Genomic DNA, 20465 nt, shown 5'->3' with positions numbered 1-20465 from the left:
CAGCCGTTCGGCAGGCCGCACTAGGTCTACAAAAGGCAACTGTTACGCAACACTTTTCTCACTGCAGTTGAAAACAAAAAAAAATCAGTACAACAAGCACAATCGTACATGCAGTTTACTCAGTGTCACAAAACGACCAGAAACTGTAGTTCGCATCACAACTGCTGTTAACTAAGCTAAAATCTAGCTAGGATGCTAGAGAAATGAAAAATACAAGTAGGCCCCTAGGCTTACTTAATTTTATCCAAAATATTTTGAACTTCGTGGATTAGTCTGTGGGCCGCACAAAATTGTTCGGCGGGCCGCGAGTTTGAGACCCCTGTTCTAGAGGCTCCGAGGGGAGAATGTGTCCCTAGTCCTTTCGGCCTCAGTCGGCCACCTGTCTCCCGCGGTCGGTGGTCCCTTCCTTCGTCTTCAGGGTTATGACTCTGATAATTCGTGTATCCCTCTCCTCTCATGTGTGTCTCCCTTTGCCTCCCATTCACAAGGACATTCGTTATTACATCATCAGGCCCTTCAGATGACCCGGGATACTCTTCCTCATCTCAAAAACCTTAATCAGTCTCATCTACAAAGTTCCTTTGCCCTGTACGATGGCATATTCACAGACGTCAGGGATTAGGGACAATGGACGTCTTAGGGGGCATTATTCACTCTGTTCCAGGCTGCAGGTACGACGGGAGCATCAGGGGCTCCGTTAGAGTGGATTCCCGCGTGCAGTGGGCATTCTCAGGGAGGGCAGGTAGTGGCAGAGGAAGGATGGGACAGGCAAATGTGAAAACAAAGAGAGAGGTCACCCTTAGCCTCAGGTAAAGCCCAGACATAGAAAAGAGAATCATTTGGGGCCGGGGAGCCTTTGGCTGGTTGGTGTGGCAAGAGCAGGGCAAGAAAGGACCCCTGATTAGAACCTGGCCGTGGCCGAGTTCCACAACCGCGGCGTGCCCGCAGCTGTGGGGGGCCCAGACACGATGATCCGCCCCGTGAGAGTGACCCTCGTTCTCACCCGCCCTCCCCTCTGGCTTACCTCTAAGGATGGTTCTAAGGACCCTAAAGGAGCCCCCCCAAAAAAGAGCCAGAGGAGGTCAAGAGGAAGAACTCATGGGCAGAGTCCAGAACCCCCTGCTGACCCCACACCAGTGAGCAGCAACGATGCTCATTCATTACTTGTGTTCGTCAGAAATTGTGCCCGTCCCCATTTTTAGAAGAGTGTCTAAGAAGTCTAAGACCTTCCGGGGGCCCAGAGAGGTTGTGTGTGCCTGTCACAGTGAGGATGGTGAGCTTTGGGCTTCTGGGTGGCCTGGGGTGTTTCGGGAATACACTTCCCGGATGTGTGGAATGGCAGTCCACCGGCAAGTGGCTTGTGGCTGGGAGGAGAGCGCCCGGAGGGGAGGGAAGCAGACCAGGGAGAAACGGTCCAGGGTGGCCACACCGCGCTGCGTTCAAGACGCGCTGCAGGAACCCCTGCCTCAGCGTCAGAACAGGTTTTTCAAGGAGTGTCAGACCTGGGAAGGGCATTTGAGATCATCTCGCTGTGTCTCCGGAGAAAGGAAGTCACTGATTAAAAGGTCACCCGGTGAGATAAGGTACAGGCAAGCCAGAAACAGCTTGGCAGCTTGCCCAAATAATAAATAAATTGAGAAAGTTGTGGGAGGGGCAGAAGGCTTGTCTGTCTGAGAGTGACTCCCGCACAGGAAAGGGCCCTGGCAGGAGGCAGAAGCTCCTAGTGAACATGAACACCATCCCCTTCACAAGTTATCACGTTACCATATTTCCTATGTATAAGATGCACCCTTTTCCAAAAAATTTGGGGTCTGAAAACTAGGTGCGTCTTATACAGAAGTTGTAGATTTTTTTTTTACTTGCATTACCCGCTTTTTTGCTTGGATGAGGAGTCATATGGATTTTATGATGAATAATACTTGAATTCAATAACTGTATGTAATACTTTTTTATTTTCAAATTTCAGGCCCAAAAATTAAGGTGCCTCTTATACATGGGAAAATACGATACTTTGATTGTGTGAAGGTGGTGTCTCTTTCCTCGCCCAGAATGCCCTCCCAGGCCTTTCTGATCACCCCCACACCCAGCCAGGCTCCAGGGCCCAGGACCCCTCAAGGCCTCCCCCACTAGGCAGCCTTGCCTGGCTCCTCCCTGGGTCCTTGGCTCCTCTGAGGGCTCCTGACTTCATGCCTATAAGTCTCCTTTCTCCTGACACGAATGGTGGCATTTGGCTCAACCTCCCAGGCAAAGGAGTATTTTGGGGACAGGCCGGGATTCTGTCTGTCATTTAGTCCTTATAGTTTCTCCCCTAGAGCTAAGAGCATAGTAGACATCAGCTTATTCTACCCTCACAGTTCCCGTGGAGACGGGATTATTACTAATTGGCAGATGACGCTGAGATTCAGAGAGCTCTGTTGCAGGTGCTGGACACACCTCACCTATGAGTCCTCGGATGGTAGGTGGGCTTATCCCCATCTGCAGACAGGAACACGGAGGGTTCAGTGTGCTTCAGGGGCTGTCGCTGTGGGATCTCACGGTGGTTCAGGCTCTGGCATGGCATCTCTGACACTGGAGGGGATTTGTCCCTTTACTTCTGGCTCCCTGACCTAGCAGGAAAGTCCTCAAGGACAAGAACTAGGACCAAGTCCTTCCTGAATTAATGTCAGATAGAGGGAGAGAGGAAAAGAGGCAGGAAAGAGTGGATGGATGGACAGACGGATGGATGGGTGGATGGATGGATGGATGGATGGATGGATGGATGGATGGATGGACTGATGGATGGATGGACCGATGGACTGATGGACTGATGGATGGATGGACCAATGGACTGATGGACTGATGGATGGATGGACCGATGGATGGATGGACCAATGGACGGATAAGTGGATAGATGGATGGATGAGTAGGAGAAGGAATGGATGGGTAGGTGGATGGATGAGTAGGAGAAGGAATGGATGGGTAAATAGATAAATACGTGCATGGGGGGAAAATGAGGGGTTAGGGTAAAAGGTCAAGACTCTCCAGACATGCACTTCCCACCACACAGCTACACAGAACTTGTGTCCTTCTTCCCTTTCCAATGGCTATGTAACAGAACTTCATCAAAACATAAGTAATCCTCCTGTTAGTTTCCTCAGGCAGGACAGACGCCGTCTCTCAGGAGACTGGTCGGCTATATGAAGGGCCACTTTAGCGCTAAATGAACACACAGACACCGTCTCTCAGGAGACTGGCACGTTGGCTATATGAAGGGCCACTTTAGCGCTAAATGAACACACAGACACCGTCTCTCAGGAGACTGGCACGTCGGCTATATGAAGGGCCACTTTAGCGCTAAATGAACACACAGACACAGCTGTGTTATGTAGAATAAGGATGGACCCCTTGGAAACACACTCATTTCCAAGAACATGTCCAGGGAAGATGTGGCTAGCCGACCTCAGGACTAAGGAGAGACTCGGTCTCATCCTGGCTTTGCCTCCTCTCAGGTCACAGCCTGTGGAACGGGACCTTCCGAGAGCACCCCCCCTTCGACGTGCCAGATGCCGAGGGCGGCTTCCTCCCCCTGGCCCTCGGGGGCTTCTACATGTTCCTCACAATGGTCATCCTGCTCCAGGTAGGAAGTCTCTCTAGCTAAGGGGTAAGAAAACCTGGGGCCGGTACCTGTACAGCTTTGTGAGATAAAAGATCAGTGCTGGCCCCAAGAAAGGACTAACTGGACTGAGATAGGGGGATGTTTATTGCTTTTTCGTGAGTCCTTGAAAGTCTTCGCATTTGGGCTCATGTCAGGACCAGCCCTGCTCCGTGAGGGGGCCCCGCCCCCCCAGGTAACAGTGGAGAAAAATATTTATTAGGCTTTTCTGTGTAACAGTAAGATTACAGCAGTGACCACATGTGACTGGCCCTTTGCCAGATAGTGAACGGATAAAACCAAATGACCTGGGAATAGCAGAAGATAATGGAGCAAAGAGAACTTGTCAAGCCGTAATCATTGATAGAAATAAAACACAGGTTAATGTTTTAACATTTGCTTGGTTGAGGAAAAAAACAAAACCTGCTAGATAGCTCAGTTGGTTAAAGTTTAAGTGAATTTATTAGCAAATGATTAGAAATGAGACCTCTTTTTTTTTTTAGATTTTATTTATTCATTTTAGAGAGAGTAGAGACAAAGAGAGAGAGGGGAGAAGCAGGAAGCATCAACTCCCATATGTGTCTTGACCAGGCAAGCCCAGGGCTTCAAACCAGCGACCTCAGCATTCCAGTTTGATGCTTCTATCCACTGCACCACCACAGGCCAGGCTCAGGTGGTTCAAGTTTAAAGTGTTGTCCAGTATGACAAGTTTGTGGGTTTGATCCCCAGTCAGGGTGCATAAAAGAAGCAACCATTAAATACATAAATAAGTGGAATAACAAATTGATGTTCCTCTCCACCTCCCCTCTCTCAAATCAATAAATTTTTAAAAATTTTAATAAAAATTTAAAAAAGAACTGATCCTGTTTGGGAGGAAAGAACAGAAACACAGGGTACCTACATAAGAGAGGGAGGAAAAAAAAACAATGTTTTCCGGCTCTGGAAGGAATTCAACCCATGAAAGATGATGAAGCTTCACACACTCAGTTGTACTATGTGAGGGTGTTTCATTGTCCTCTTACTGGTGAATTTCTTATAATCATTAGTGCATTCATCCCTTTAGCAGAGTGAGCCTTTTGGCATGTGAATGAGACCACTCCCTGCTCTGCCTAGACCCTCCAAAGGGTTCGCACCCTCTGGAAGTGGACTCCAAGGTCCCTACTGCAGCCAGCCAGCCCTAAGTGACCTGGGCCCTGACTCCCTCCTGTCCTGTGCACTCACATACTGACTCCCGCCCCTACTGCACACCCGGCCCGGTCCCACTGCCGGCATTTGCCCGGAATGCTCCTCCTCCCGCAGGTAACCTCACGCCTCACCCTCATCTTCAGGTGTCTGCTCAGAGGTCACAGTTTATAAAAGAGGCCCTCCCAGACCTCACCTCCACCCTCTTTACTTCTTTACGAGATTCACCGCCAGCCAATATTATTCATTGGTTTGCTGGCAGCTGAGGTCTTCAAGCTCAGGGATTTTGTTCTGTTCCCCGCCATGTCCAGAACCTAGAATAACATGTGACACAAAGAAAGCGCTCAATGGGTATCAGGTATTGAATCAGTGGCCAGGAATCAGCAATGGTCTGAATACCTGTTAGGGTGCGGGGCCACCCTCAGTGCCACCGAGACCCAAGGGGGCATCAGCAGGCTCTGGACAGAGACGGGACAGCTCCTCACCTCCTTCCCGCTCCACACCAAACAGCTCATGGCGAGTGCCTCCCGCAGACCAGACACCCCTTCTTCTAGAGGAAGGCGCGGCCCTTTTTCAGATTTCCCTAGGAATTCCAAGGGAGGCATGAAGGCATGGACCCTTCCTTCCTCAGAGAAAGTCCAGCACGTGAGCCGACATCAGCTTTTTACTAAATGCCTGTGCCACCCAGCAGAGAGGGTCCTGAGACGGGGGTCCAGCCTGGTGTCTGACCCGTGGGGCTCCTTCTCTCGCAGGTGCTGATCCCGATCTCCCTGTACGTGTCCATCGAGCTGGTGAAGCTCGGACAGGTCTTCTTCCTGCACAGCGACCTGGACCTGTACGACGAGGAGAGCGACCTGCCCGTCCAGTGCCGCGCCCTCAACATCGTGGAGGACCTGGGCCAGATCCAGCACATCTTCTCCGACAAGACGGGGACGCTGACCGAGAACAAGATGGTGTTCCGGCGCTGCACCATCATGGGCAGCGAGTACTCTCACCGAGAGAACGGTGCGCGGCCTCCCGGGGGTCCCCGCCGTCTTCCTGAGAGAATCACTGCTCTCCTAGAGAATGGAGCTGAAGGCTTACCCTGCTCCCCACCGAGGCCACACGCGTGTGGAAAGTAGCTGCCTGTGTCCCTGTGGCTCCCTTGTCACAGAAGAGCAGTGCTGTTCTTAGCACCTGTGCCCTTGCGTGTGTGCACAGAGGCTACGGGGGATCCCCTGCGTGGTCGCCCTCCAGCCCGTCTGTGCCATGTACACACAGCCTTTTTACCCGTCAGAAGTGGCCTGGGGACATGTCCCAAGTACGTGCCAAGGTCTAAGAAGTTCTCAGGTCACCTTACCTGGGAGGAGAGGCCTAGGTCTAGGCGCCTGGTCAGGTTTGAGGCACCCGGGAAATGCCGTCCATGCTAACGGATCTTGGATGTTCAGAGGCAAAGCTTCTGCTTAGGAGATGTGGCTATAAAATGCCTGGATTGTTGTCTTGCAGAGACTGAAGGTGGCCAGTAAAGCTGACCGGATTTCTCAGCTCCATCACACACACACACACACACACGCACACGCACACGCACACATGCACACAAGCTGACCTGATTCCTCAGCTCCATCGCGCATACACACACACGCACACGCACACGCACACAAGCTGACCTGATTCCTCAGCTCCATCGCGCATACACACACACACGCACACGCACACGCACACGCACACAAGCTGACCTGATTCCTCAGCTCCATCGCGCATACACACACACACACGCACACGCACACGCACACGCACACAAGCTGACCTGATTCCTCAGCTCCATCGCGCATACACACACACACACACACACGCACACGCACACGCACACATGCACACAAGCTGACCTGATTCCTCAGCTCCATCCCGCATACACACACGCACACACACACGCACACATGCACACAAGCTGACCTGATTCCTCAGCTCCATCCCGCATACACACACACACGCACACGCACACGCACACAAGCTGACCTGATTCCTCAGCTCCATCGCGCATACACACACACGCACACGCACACGCACACGCACACGCACACATGCACACAAGCTGACCTGATTCCTCAGCTCCATCCCGCATACACACACACACGCACACGCACACGCACACGCACACAAGCTGACCTGATTCCTCAGCTCCATCCTGCATACACACACACACGCACACGCACACGCACACACGCACACAAGCTGACCTGATTCCTCAGCTCCATCGCGCATACACACACACACACGCACACGCACACGCACACGCACACGCACACACGCACACAAGCTGACCTGATTCCTCAGCTCCATCCCGCATACACACACACACGCACACGCACACGCACACACGCACACAAGCTGACCTGATTCCTCAGCTCCATCGCGCATACACACACACACACGCACACACACACGCACACGCACACATGCACACAAGCTGACCTGATTCCTCAGCTCCATCCCGCATACACACAGACACACACACATGCGTGCGCACAAGAAAGACATACACATACACATACACATACACATACACACACAGGCTGACCTGATTCCTCAGCTCTGTTCCCCATACACACACGCACACATACACACAAAGACACACACATACATACCTTAATTAAGAAACTCTTGGGAGCAGCATTCATTCTTTTGAGTGGGAGGGAGGGATGGAGAAAGAGAAAGGAAGCGATATTATCGGGAACCCAATTCCTTTTGCCACGATGGTAGGTAACCATTAATGTGGGAGCTTCTGATCCTTCTAATAATAGAAACAGCTGCCATTATCAGTACTTCTAAGTCTTCAAAACAACTCTTAGAGTTCAGTACTCTCTAAACATCTGAGGACATAGTGGCACGGTTACACCAGAGCTCAAAGCCCCATAGAAGGACGTGGTAACCCCGCCCTGGAACCTGGGTGACTGGGTCACCCCCCTTTCTCCAGTCAGGGTAGCCAGCTCCCTGTTTTCCAGAGCAGCCCAGAGCTCTTCCTCTGGGTTCCGACCTCCACTGCCGAAGTCTGGGGCCTCCCCGGCCGTGGTCCCACCCAGGCGTGATGGGGGCGATAACAGGATTCCTTTCTTGCAGCTAAGCGACTGGAAATCCCAAAGGAGCTGGACTCAGACAGTGAAGAGTGGACCCAATACCAGTGCCTGTCCTTCCCAGCCCGGTGGGCCCAGGGCCCAGGGCCACTGAGAGGCCAAGGAGGGAGCCAGTCTCTGAGGAGGTGCCAGAGTGCCCGGGTACCCATCCAGACTCACTGCCGGCAGAGGTCCGCGGGGCGCTGGGAAAACACACAGTCTCCTGTGGCCTTCAGCAGCTCCATAGTAAGTCCTCGCCTTTTCTTCTTTGACTGGCAGGTGGTCTCTGTTGGGGGGGGGGTCCTGGGAGGGGCTCTAGGGAGTGAAAGACAAGAGGCAGTGTGAACCCTGAAGAGCTCTCAGAATGCCAGCCCTTGGCCTTGTACGTAATCCTGTGTTTTGTTGAGCATACACAATTCTCGCTAATTTCCTGCGTTCCGTATTTAGAAATCGGGAGATTTTGTAAGAACATAGATTTCTGGCTTCTGTTTAGATAAAAATGGAACTGGGAAAATTCTTCACGCAAAGCCAGCATTTCCCTGTGGAAATTAAGTGGAATTAAGGAGTTGATGCCATTTAGACTGGGCATCGCAGTCCCCCTACCTCACTTCTGTTTGTCCTCACCCCTGAGCTGGGGGCCAGCAGCATGCCCAGGAGGCAAGTTTTTCCGATAATACAGTTTAGAGGAAAGAGAAATATTTGCCGTGCCCCGCTTTCTGGAAAGTAGAACAACAAAAGATATGGCTACAAGCTTATGCGTTTCAAGAAAAAGGGGAGGATGTCATCAAAAAGAGTCTTAGATTGTTATGAAGCAAAGAACATCTGTGTCGAAATTACCCAGCGCACTTCAGTCCCTTGGGTGAACTGCCTGGCCCGTGTGGTCATTCGTCTCTGCAGCTTTGGTCTGGGGCTTTCTGCATATGATCCTTCCTTTGATCCCCTGGAGCTGGGCCATCCATCACTGAACGTCCGGGTGATGGGGGAAGGCATTGAGTTTCTTCTGCAAGGTTTCACATTTTCTGGAAGCCGAGGCCAGAACTGGGGCCTCCGACTCCCATTCCGTTCCACTTTCCTCTGCACTGCGCCCTTTTCCTAGGGGGCACATCATCTGGAATCTTCTGCGCTTACAGAAAAGGCCCCCAGGGAACCCCGCACTATCTTGAACAAGTCACAAACTTCCAGAGGAACCTCAAGTGCTATTACCTCATCATTAGGAAATTCGATTTTCAAAATGATCCTTTTGGTGAATTTCCTTCCAGTCTCTTATTTCCCCTACTAATAACACACACATAACGCCATATGTTTAACATTGTTGCAGTCATAGTACACATAAATTATAGGTCCTAGGTATTTTTAATCTGACAAGCGAGCAAAAAGACTTGTCCATATTGTTACCATGTATCCATAACCCAGGACTACTGTGTTTTCTGACTTTAACAAGGAAGGAATGCCCTGCGTCTGTGAGCTCTGGGTAGTTACTTCCCTAACTCTGAGTGAATACATAGATGAGTTAACACTGGTTACTATGCACAGAAAAGCAACATTAGCAAGGATAAAATGATAACAATGTGTTCAGACATCGGACGCACATAAATGCATAAACGTACAAGACCAATGATCCATAGATGCCTTTAGGAAGCTTTTTGGCTTGTTTGGTTGGTTGGTTTTCTTTTTTATTTTCCCAAATGAAATAACAGGACCTGCATAGTGTCAAGTCTTTCTGTTACTTAATTCTATCCCCTCTAAATGGAATGCTCTTCCCCCAGCTCTTGATTGGGGGAATATTCAAACGATGAATTTAGTGACATCTCATTAGGCATAGATTGTAGGTCTTGCACCTTGTGTATCTTTTGGCACTTGGCAGTTTTAGATGCCACGGGCATCCTATGTGCCCGAGAATGTCTCCACCAGACACCTTTCCTTTGTAGATCTCAGTGGGGGCTCACAGATTCTCTCAACCGGACAAATCTCAGTAACCCAGAAAAAACTGCAACCCTGAGCCAAGCCAGGCTAACTTTTATTCAGGGCCCTTACCTGATGGTCCATGAAAGGGACACATTAACCTCTGAGCTACAGCCAGGTCCTGGATGTCACCTTCTGCCCTGTCTGGCATGTTTAAAGGTAGTTCTAAGTTCATTCAGGAGCAATAAGGAAATGACACGTAGAATAAGACCCAATTCTTGTTGCCTGGGCAGGTGTGGGTGGTGACGTGTTCTCTTTATGGACTGCCGTATATGTCTTTCTGCCATCTGTTGGCTTGAAAATCTGGGGTTAGTGGGACAGTGACATCCCCAGCTAGCTGTTAGGGAGGGCCCTGGGCCCAGACTCAGGAAACAGGTTCTGGTCTCAGCTCCGCTCCTGGCTTGTTGTAACCTTAAGTGACAAGTCAAGCCTCTTTCTACCCCTGTTTAGTTACCTGAAAATAATTTACTTACAACTCTCACCAGTTGTTCTAAAACTCAAATAACGTAACTTACTAATCTTGTAAGGCCCCTTCCAGCTACAAGTGAGGCACAGCTTGGGTCATCTCAGCCCTGAAAGGCAGAGACCGCAGGATGAGCAGAAAACACGAGGCTAGTGTGCTCCAAAGGAAAAGTTTCTTTTACAAGCGCCTGGATCCTGGATACAAGCGGGCTGGGACCAGCAAAAGGTGTCAGCCCCGAGCTGTGGGCGAGAGCATTAGATATAGGGCGTTTGCTGGCCCGGGTTTGTCTGCACCTGGACATACTTAGATTAGTATATCCGGGTTGGTTGCCTTGGTTACAGACTGTCTCCCTTTCCCAACCCTCAGGCCCCTCATGATAGCAGTGTCTCAAGAACATTTTTTAGAACCTTCCCAGGGTGGGGGGTGTTAAAGGAGGGAAATGTTTACTGAAGAAGTTGCCGGAATGGGAGTTGGGTGAGGGGAATTTGCGTTTTAAAGGAGCCAATTTAACGCTAACAAGCTCTCCCTTCATTAGCTCTGTGGCTTCAGTCAACTCACTGAGCTGGAAGCCACAGTGTCACCATCTTTTTTTTTTTTTTTTTTTTTTTTGTATTTTTCTGAAGTTGGAAACGGGGAAGCAGTCAGACAGACTCCCGCATGCGCCGGACCGGGATCCACCCGGGATGCCCACCAGGGGGTGATGCTCTGCCCACCAGGGGGCGATGTTCTGCCCATCCGGGGCGTCGCTCTGCCACAACCAGAGCCATTCTAGCACCTGAGGCAGAGGTCATGAAGCCATCCTCAGGGCCCATGCCAACTTTGCTCCAGTGGAGCCTTGGCTGCGAGAGGGGAAGAGAGAGACAGAGAGGAAGGAGAGGGGGAGGGGTGGAGAAGCAAATGGGCGTTTCTCCTGTGTGCCCTGGCCAGGAATCAAACCTGGGACTCCTGCATACCATGTGTTCCCATCTTTTAAAAATATCCTAATTGCTCAAATCACACATCCTAGATGAATCAGTAACTAGTGGAGGTTTGAAATGATCTTTCTGAAAGAAAGCTCTCTGCTTTGGACAAATGCTCACCTATCTGGAGACATGGAATGGGGGAAGGGGGATTTTTGTAAATACGGTACTGAGCCCCCTCCCCTAATATTCTGGTATAGATGGTCTGCGCTAGGGCCCGAGCATTCATATTTTTATTTCTGATGAGTCCAGTGAGCAATTAAGACTGATACCCTCTGTAAACAGCACTGTCCTCCCACTAGGAAATAGTCTAGCTTTGACTCAGTTAGGCCCCTTCTTCCGCTGAGAAGGGACCGACTGAAGGGGTGGTGCAGGCTGCCTCAAAGGGCTCTGATGCCACCTGTAAAACACGTGTGTGTGGAGTGGCAGGTCCTTGAGCTGGTCCACCGGAAACGCCCAGGACCTCCCTGGAGGTCTCCTGGCTCCCGCCATGCCCAGACTCGGCGGGCTGTCTGAGCTCTCCTCCTGGGCCGCCTGCCCACCTGGCACTCAGTCTGTGCTGATCATCCCTCGGCACCCCTGGTTCTGCACCTCCCCTTTGTAAACGTAGTCAGAACTTGCCTCTGACTGCCCCAGAGTGCCAGGTCCCGGGGCGCACCCTCCCCCATTCTTGATGGAGCCTGTTCTTTGTCTCCTTGGCTCTTTGCTCTAAACCAAAGATACAATGAGCATCAACAATAACAATGTAAGCTGGCTTTTTTTTTTTTAATTTGGCTACAGAGAACAAGGAAGCATGGGTTATTGTTGCCTAATTGGCTTCCATAAACTCTGTGGCTTGAGGGTGAGGTGATATACTTATGAAGGTAGTGGACAGAGAATGAAATATATGTGTTTTTTCCTGGTCTGTGAGCAGTCAAGGTTTGAGCAAAGAGTCTTTGTTTAGAAGTGTCACTTACAAAATGTTTCCCAGAACCATTAGACCAAAGAATATCTTCCAAACCATAAAATTTGCATTGGGCACTGGTGAGTCTCCAAACTTGCTCGCCACTCCCTTCTGTGGGCACGGTCCCTCCCAGCCCTCCGGAAAGAATGTCCTGGCCCTCTGCCTCCTTTCTTTTGCCTTGGTCTTCCTCTCTTCCTTTGGCAGAGATCTGTGCAGCACCCCAGTCTGTCCCAAGCGGAGGGGACAGCCCGCATACACACTCTGCCACACGCTTCTGCTGGCTGGGCCATTAGATAAGAGTGCTAACTTAATTAGCCAAGTGCAGAAAACCCTTTTTAGAAGTGATGTAACCGCGTAGGCAGGAACAGATGAGGGCTGTATCAGTTGTGCTTCTCGTTGACCCCTGGGTCCCAGTGAGGACACATGACTACAGGGACCCTGTTCACAAGGGGTGAACAACTAACTCCCTTCTGACCAGACCCCTCAGTTTCCCCCGCTCCTTGGCACGTACATCCCACTTGGAAAAGCTAACAGTCCGTGTGCTTTTACTTAACCAAAACTTGACAGACATCAGGCTCTTCCTGTTCTTGAACCAAACTTGGTATCATCCAGGCCACAACACCGGCCAGGGCAAACATCACTGCCCTAAACAATAGTTCAGCCTCCAGCTCCTCGGCAACCAGGAAAGTCTGTTTCTGCGATAGTAAGACAACCGCGTGGTTAAGTCGTCAAAAGAAATCAAGGGGCGAAAGGTAGACAGCAGGTCTCCTCCCACCCCGCCCCCCACCACACAGAGACGACCACTCACAGTTCCCTGTGTCCCTCCCAGAGGTGTCTGACCTACCCACGCACAGACAGACGTTGTAGTGACGTGAGCTGCCTTTGACGGAGCACACCATACGAGCTCTGTTTCGAACTTAGCTTTTCCTTTTTACCTAACAAATCTTGAGGGATATTTCATATGGGGGCGGGGGGAGGTTCGCAGTTACAAGAACGTAAAACACAGAGCTTATTCTTGTATTATTTATTTATTATTGTATTCTTTTCCATACGGACAACGGCAGACCTCCTTCTGCCCAACCCTGTAGGCACACAGACAGGATATTCCATGGGGCGTGACCTCATCCTTTTATTTTTTTTTTTTCAAAGAAACTGAAAGTGATTCAGTCAGTCTCTTTTTTTTTTAATTTTTTTTATTTATTTATTCATTTTAGAGAGGAGAGGGAGAGACAGGAGAGAGAGAGAGAGAGAGAGAAGGGGGGGAGGAGCTGGAAACATCAACTCCCATATGTGCCTTGACCAGGCAAGCCCAGGGTTTTGAACCAGCGACCTCGGCATTTCCAGGTCGACACTTTATCCACTGCACCACCACAGGTCAGGCTCATCCTTTTATTTATTTATTTATTTATTTATTTATTTATTTATTTATTTGTATTTTTCTGAAGCTGGAAACGGGGAGGCAGTCAGACAGACTCCCGCATGCGCCAGACCGGGATCCACCCGGCACACCCACCAGGGGGCGATGCTCTGCCCCTCCGGGGCGTCGTTCTGATGTGACCAGAGCCACTCTAACACCTGGGGCAGAGGCCAAGGAGCCATCCCTAGCGCCCGGGCCATCTTTTGCTCCAATGGAGCCTCGGCTGTGGGAGGGGAAGAGAGATACAGAGAGGAAGAAGAGGGGGAGGGGTGGAGAAGCAGATGGGCGCCTCTCCTGTGTACCCTGGCCGGGAATCGAACCCGGGACTTCCACACGCCAGGCCAACACTCTACCACCGAGCCAACCGGCCAGGGCCTCATCCTTTTATTTAATGGCTGTTTGCATGTGTTGTATGGCTGAGCCATCCTCTGTTTACACGTGCATGAGTGTTTCTAGAGCCATGATGGCGAACCTTTCTATAAAAACTGCCCACTGTTGCAGTGCTGGTCAACCTGGTCCCTCCCGCCCACTAGTGGACTTCCAGCTTCATGGTGGTTGGTAGTGGAGCAACCAAACGGCACCGCGATTGGCCCACCATGAAAGCTGGAACACCCACTAGTGGGTGGGAGGGACCAGGTTAAACCAGCACTGCAAAAGTGGGCGGTTTTTATAAAAAGGTTCACCATCACGGTTCTAGAGTATCTATCCTTAGAGCATTGCTACCCAATCCTGAGTGTGTGCATTTTTTAAATTTTGATTGACACTGCCCAAGAGACTGTAATCAGTTTAGACACTCACCGACAGCAGAGAGAAGCGTCTGCTTCCTCCCACCTCTGCCAGTTTCCTGTGTCTCAGCGCCTACTGCTCAAACTGTGGTCCTCGGACCAGTAGTGTGAGCAGCACTTGGGAGCTGGTAGAATGCTGGTGCCCAGGCCCCACCCTAGACTTGCTGAGTCAACATCTGTGTTTCCACAAGATGCCCGGTCAATGAGTGCACGTTAAGTTGGGGGAGTGCCAGCATAATGTTTCAGGGTTCTGGCTTTGCATCAGTCAGAACTGGATCCAAGGTTCCAGCTTCTTTTGTTGATTTTGTGACCTTGGGCAAGTTGCTTATGTCAGTGAGCCTCAGACGCCTCTCAATTAAAGTGGGAGACCGTAGCTACCTCAGTGCTGTTCTGATGACTAAACGCTGTACGTGAAAACACTGAACAGAGCACCTGACCCTGCTCTGGGTTGTCAGCAAACGTATCTGATGATAACAGTAGGATCCTTGAGGGTGTAACGAGGGGTCAGAGATCCCCTTCCCGCGAGGGGTTCTGTAAGAGCCTTCTGTCTTCTGCAATGGAAAGAAACCCAAACAGCTGGCTGCCTGGCTGTCACTAAACACCAATCTGAACAACTAACTAGTGGCCCCGCAAGTTTCTGTTCTTTTCCTTCAGAGACGTTGACAAACCAAGGGGCCCAGAGGTGGATAGGGCACTGCTTTCTCTCGAACTGTCCTAAATGCCAAGTTCCTAACTGTTAATGGACCAGACAGGAAACCAGTGGGCTGTGGGCACAGGGAGCCGTGGAGAACCTTGCCCTGCGGAAGCAAGTCTGTGGTGACGGGGTAAAGTTTAAGTGACTTCTGCGGCTGGCACCTGCAGGCTGGGCCTGCTGCCAGTGCTGGAGAGAACTAGGCCCTTTGCAGAGAATTCTGTCTTCAATGCATCACTGTATGATTGGGTGGAAATGCACTAAAGAAGAGTTTTAACAAAGAGATTCCATGAGCTGATCCGTGGTGTTCTGGAGAGCAATCAGTTGACATAGGTTTGAGTGGCTGCCGTCTGCCAGGCATTGGGGACACACTACAGTCACTTCAACTAGAGGGTAAGTGGACATGCAATAATTAGCCGTGAAACCTTTTTAACTGTGTCACCATTTGGTAATACATAGTGCATAGCTTGGAGCAAAGCAGTCAGAGGCTAGGAGTCAGGTGAGTGAGATGGCCCTAGCTCTGACCCTAATTCAGTGTGTCATCTTGAATAGTTCACTTCCCTTCTCTATGGCACTCAGTTTTATCATCAGGAAAGTAGAAGTTTTGGCTTTGGTGACTTCCAACCTTGTTCCCAACTCTGGGTATCTACGATAAGGATCAAAGGCATCCATTCACGTACCTCCCTCCCCACCTCATCCCCGCGCAATGAAATCTATTTTCTGGGGAAGAAAGCTTTCCATAATCCCTTTATAACTTCCTGGACTGTCCGCTGAGCCCTGAGGATGAGCTCTACAAGCCCAGACGTTGTATTTGGGAGGCCAGATGTGGAAGAGGCTGCTCCAGCAGTGTAGAGGTGGGGCAGAGATCCAGGATGGAGGGCTACGGGATCTGAGGCCAGATGTGGAAGAGGCTGCTCCAGCAGTAGAGAGGTGGGGCAGAGATCCAGGATGGAGGGCTACGGGATCTGAGGCCAGATGTGGAAGAGGCTGCTCCAGCAGTGTAGAGGTGGGGCAGAGATCCAGGATGGAGGGCTACCGGATCTGAGCCCAGCTGGCAGCATCAAGAATGAGGGACAAATGGTGGGGAGACACTGGGAGGGAGGAATTGGCAGCCTGTAACTGACGGACATGTGGGGTAAGGGGAAGGGAAGAATCAAATGAGAATCTGTAGTGACTGGGTTTGCGGGAGTGGGAGCCATCTAGATTCAAGAGTGCAGGGAATCCCGAGTGTACAGAGAGCCTGCTGGAGGGGCCGTCCTCTGCGCCCCTTTAGAAAAGACTCACCCAGGCCTTTCTCTCTCAGGAAAAAGATGTGACTCCAGATAAAAACCTGCTGCCCAAGGTGCGAGACGCTGCCCTGTGGCTGGAGACCTTGCCAAACGCCAAACCTTCCGAGCCTTCACTCTCCACCTCCGCCTCCATCGCGGACTTCTTCCTTGCCCTGGCCATCTGCAACTCCGTCATGGTCTCCACAAGCACCGAGCCCAGGCAGAGGGTAAGGACTGGTGACAGGGAGGGTAGCGGGGGAGGGGAAGAGGGTTGGAGCAAGGGGTGAAGTCCTGATCTGGAAGACAAGACTCTGGGCCCTAGCCACGGTGTCACCATTTCATCACTCTGAGACCTTGAACTCTTACCCTTTCTGGGCCTCGGTTTCCCCCTTTTTTTTTTTTTAGCAGGAGAGAAAGGGACAGACAGTGACATACAGACAGGAAGGGAAAGAGATGAGAAGCAGCGACTCATAGTTGTGGCACCTTAGTTGTTCACTGAATGCTTTCTCATATGTGCCTTGACCGGGGGCTCTAGCTGAGCAGTGACCCGTTGCTCAAGACAGCGAGCTTGAGCTCAAGCCAGCGACTTTGGGCTTCAAGCCAGTGACCATGGGGTCATGTCTATGATCCCATGCTCAAGCCGGAGACCCCGCACTGAAGCTGGATGAGCCCGCGCTCAAGCCAGTGACCACAGGATTTCAAACCTGGGTCTTCAGCATTGCAGGCCAGTGTTCTATCCACTGCATCACTACTACCTGGTCAGGTATCAGTTTCCTTATTTTTAAATAAAATTTAAAAGATTATATATGAGCTCTCTGTGTGGCTTTCCAGTTTTGTGTCTATCTTTCTTCAGGGTAAATATTCAAAGTTAATATTTACTGAGCACTTGCTACATGCCAGGCTCCATGCCAAACACTTCATTGGCATTATCCTTTAACCCTCACAACCCAACAAACCTCTGAGGTATGGGCTTTGGGTTTAACAAGTGAAGAAACAGGGGCGCAGAGAGCTTGAGTGACTCAACAAAAGACATGCGATTAATTCATGGCAGAACCACCTGTGTGACTCCATAGCTTCTCTGTGGGGGTCAGAAGAAATAGCCCCAGGTGTGGTGTTCTGCCCGTTGGGAGATACTGTGCTGGATGGCCATTTATAAAAGGTTATACTTTGAATTATGTTTTAGTGCTAACGATAGCTCTGTCTTTAATTATCTACCGGCTCTCGCCCAAGCTCCCCTCTGAGTAGCTGATGAGAATAGTTGGGTGTTAGAACTTGTGCCTATGGAATGAAGAAAAAGGTTCACCCAGGTACCAGCTCAGAGCCTCCCTTTCTGATGTCCTGACTCCAAACCACCCTGAAGAGTCACCTTCAGCCACTGAAAAGTCGCCAAGTGATCAGAAGTCATCGGGAGCTTTGAGGGCAAGCAAGCGTGTTGTGAGAAATTAACTCAATTTTTCAAGAGAGGAGGAAGCACGATTTGGGGGAGGATGGCGTCCCCCTCTCCGATTTTCAGTTAATAGGGAGGCTTTCACCAGCAGGTGCTGCAGGTCCCGCCTTCTGGAGTTGGACAGAACCAGATTCGCGTCCCAGCTCTGCTACCTATGCACTGGGTGATGGTGGCCAATTTATTTAACCTCTTTGTGCCTCGGTTTTCCCACCCATAAATTGGGATAATGATAGTATCCCATCAGGTTGCTGGGAGGGGAAAAAGCGATGATGCTTACAGAGATGAAGGCTATGATGAGGGTGTAGGGAATCTGGGCTCTTACTACGGGTCTGGCTTTTGTCTCCTCTCCTTTGTCTCTGATTGAAGTGGGAAGGTCATTGCCAATCCCAAGAATGTCAGGGCTAGAGGAAACATCTATCCTAACACTCTCAATTTATAGGTGGGTGAACTGAGGCTCACTTAGGGGAGGAGACATGCCCACAACCACAGAAGGCCCAAGTAATCCATGTATTGCAAAATGACCTTCAGATTCTGCCATAAGAGCACTTGATATTTTCTTCCAACATTGAGGGTAATGTTCGTCTTCCTTCCTTTGACCTCAAGGTCACCATGCCCCCCTCGACTAAGGCTCTGGGGACATCCCTGGAGAAGATTCAGCAGCTCTTCCAGAAGTTGAAGCTTTCAAGCCTCAGCCAATCCTTCTCATCCACCGCGCCCTCTGACAATGACCTGGGGGAGCATTGGGGGCCCCATGTGCCCACCACAGACTCAAAAGAAAGAGACGATGCGTCTGTGTGCAGTGGAGGCTACTCCACCGATGGCGGTTACAGGAGCAGCACGTGGGACCAAGGAGACATCCTGGCATCTGGGTCGTGCGATTCCTTTGAGGAGGTGCTGGAGGACCCGGTCCTCGGCCTGGCCAGCCCCGACCTCTGCTATGAGGCCGAGAGCCCCGATGAGGCCGCCCTGGTACATGCCGCCCGTGCCTACAGTTTCACACTGGTGTCCCGGACGCCCGAGCAGGTGACCGTGCGCTTGCCCCAGGGCACCTGCCTCACCTTCGATGTCCTCTGCACCCTGGGCTTTGACTCTGTCAGGAAGAGGATGTCCGTGGTCGTGAGGCACCCGCTGACGGGCGAGATCGTCGTCTACACCAAGGGCGCCGACTCGGTGATCATGGACCTTCTGGAAGACCCGGCCTGCAGTGAGTGCCCCCACCCCCCACCCCCAAGCAGGGCTCCAGGTTTAAGAGGCAACACGGAATAGCAATGACTAGCTCAGGGTATAGCATTACTCAGCCCAGCAGGTCCCAGTGGAACCCAGGCCCTCAAGCTGCTGTCCCCAAAACAGGTTCCTTAATACCCGCTGCATTCCACACCACTCCCCAACCCGGAGAATGGCAGTACCCGTTAGCTCAGACTGGGCAGTCAGATAAGAGAAAAGCCTCTTTAATATTTTTTTTTCCAAATTCATTTAAACATGAATTATCCAGATACTATTTTTACCAAGACAACTATTAACATACCCTCAAACATAGTGTAGTCCTTAGTTTTGGAAAGAAGCCAACTGAACCCAGAGAGGGAAGTAGCCTAAGAAAGGTGGCACCACAACTGACGGTGGATCCGCGACCCAGGCACCCTGACGCCCAGCTCGGAGCCCCTTTCCCGCCAGGCTCCATGCACTCTGGGCAGCCTCAGATGTCCGTCTTCCTCCTCCTCCTCCTCAGCCTCTCCCAGATGGATTTTCATAAACTTGCATGCACCACGCCAGAAAATTGTTCCAAAGTCCCTCCATATCGGTGTCCAAGTTTGCAGCAGCATGAATTAGTGTGCAGCCGCTTCTTGATTGCTAATGAGGGGAAGGACAGTTATGGGGTTTATGATTCTCCCAGGGTAGTAGCTTCCAGCCAAGCTTTAGAATTGCCCAGGCAGCCCTGCGCCTCCTGCATTATCAGCTGTGGATCAAAGCCAAGAGGTTCATGGGGATTGATGAGTGTTTAGAATGAGAAGGGAGCTAATTAGGTCTCTTCATCCCCAGACACTGGCAGACAAGTGAGTTCAGTGTTCCTGAGTCGAGGAGGCCGCTGCCCTCCGTCCCTGGGCCACGGCCATCAGAGTTGCCCCTAGAGATGTATTTTTGTTTGTCCCGATTGCAAAATGGATGAGGGGTGCTTCCAGTAAGACACATGAGCAAAGCTTTGAAAGGAAAAGAAAAAAAAAATAACCCTGGGTGTAACATATATATTTCTGGTATTTGAACATTCAATTTGACCCTGAGGTTTCTGTTAGCGGCGGTGGGCGTCAAACAGAAGGCAAAAGGGTTTAACCTTAGGAAGTCTTTGAAAATGAAATATTGCATAGGGACTGTGCTCAAGGCACCAGGAAAACAGCAACATCTTTAGAAAAAATTAGAAAGTAATCTTTGAAAGGGTTTTTGCAGTATATAAAAACAACCCTAGAATAATATCGTGGGAAAGATCAGAGCTTGCTGGGCTTTCTTATACCCATCTTCCTGTTACACATGGCACTATTAATTTTGCATTGGATGCAGGGATGAATGGGATGCAATAAATCTGTTTACTACTTAGGGCCTCTAAAGATCTCAATCGAGCCCTGGTTAAAAAAATAA

General features: G+C 50.7%; 1 protein-coding gene across 4 annotated transcripts in view; it reads left to right on the top strand.

The window, feature by feature from the left end:
• ATP10B (ATPase phospholipid transporting 10B (putative)) overlaps nt 1-20465 on the top strand; it is a 263328-nt gene that overhangs the window by 202963 nt on the left and 39900 nt on the right. For all 4 annotated transcript variants that reach the window (XM_066273192.1, XM_066273193.1, XM_066273194.1 and 1 more), the window contains 5 exons: nt 3489-3616; nt 5566-5818; nt 7910-8148; nt 16426-16617; nt 18441-19041. In XM_066273192.1, coding sequence (XP_066129289.1) covers nt 3489-3616; nt 5566-5818; nt 7910-8148; nt 16426-16617; nt 18441-19041 — 1413 coding nt within the window. The remainder of the gene's footprint in view (nt 1-3488; nt 3617-5565; nt 5819-7909; nt 8149-16425; nt 16618-18440; nt 19042-20465) is intronic.

Source organism: Saccopteryx bilineata, chromosome 4 (assembly GCF_036850765.1).
Source record: "Saccopteryx bilineata isolate mSacBil1 chromosome 4, mSacBil1_pri_phased_curated, whole genome shotgun sequence".
NCBI lineage: Eukaryota > Metazoa > Chordata > Mammalia > Chiroptera > Emballonuridae > Saccopteryx > Saccopteryx bilineata.
Note: the sequence above shows the minus strand (reverse complement) of the source record. Positions and strands in the feature narration are given on the sequence as shown.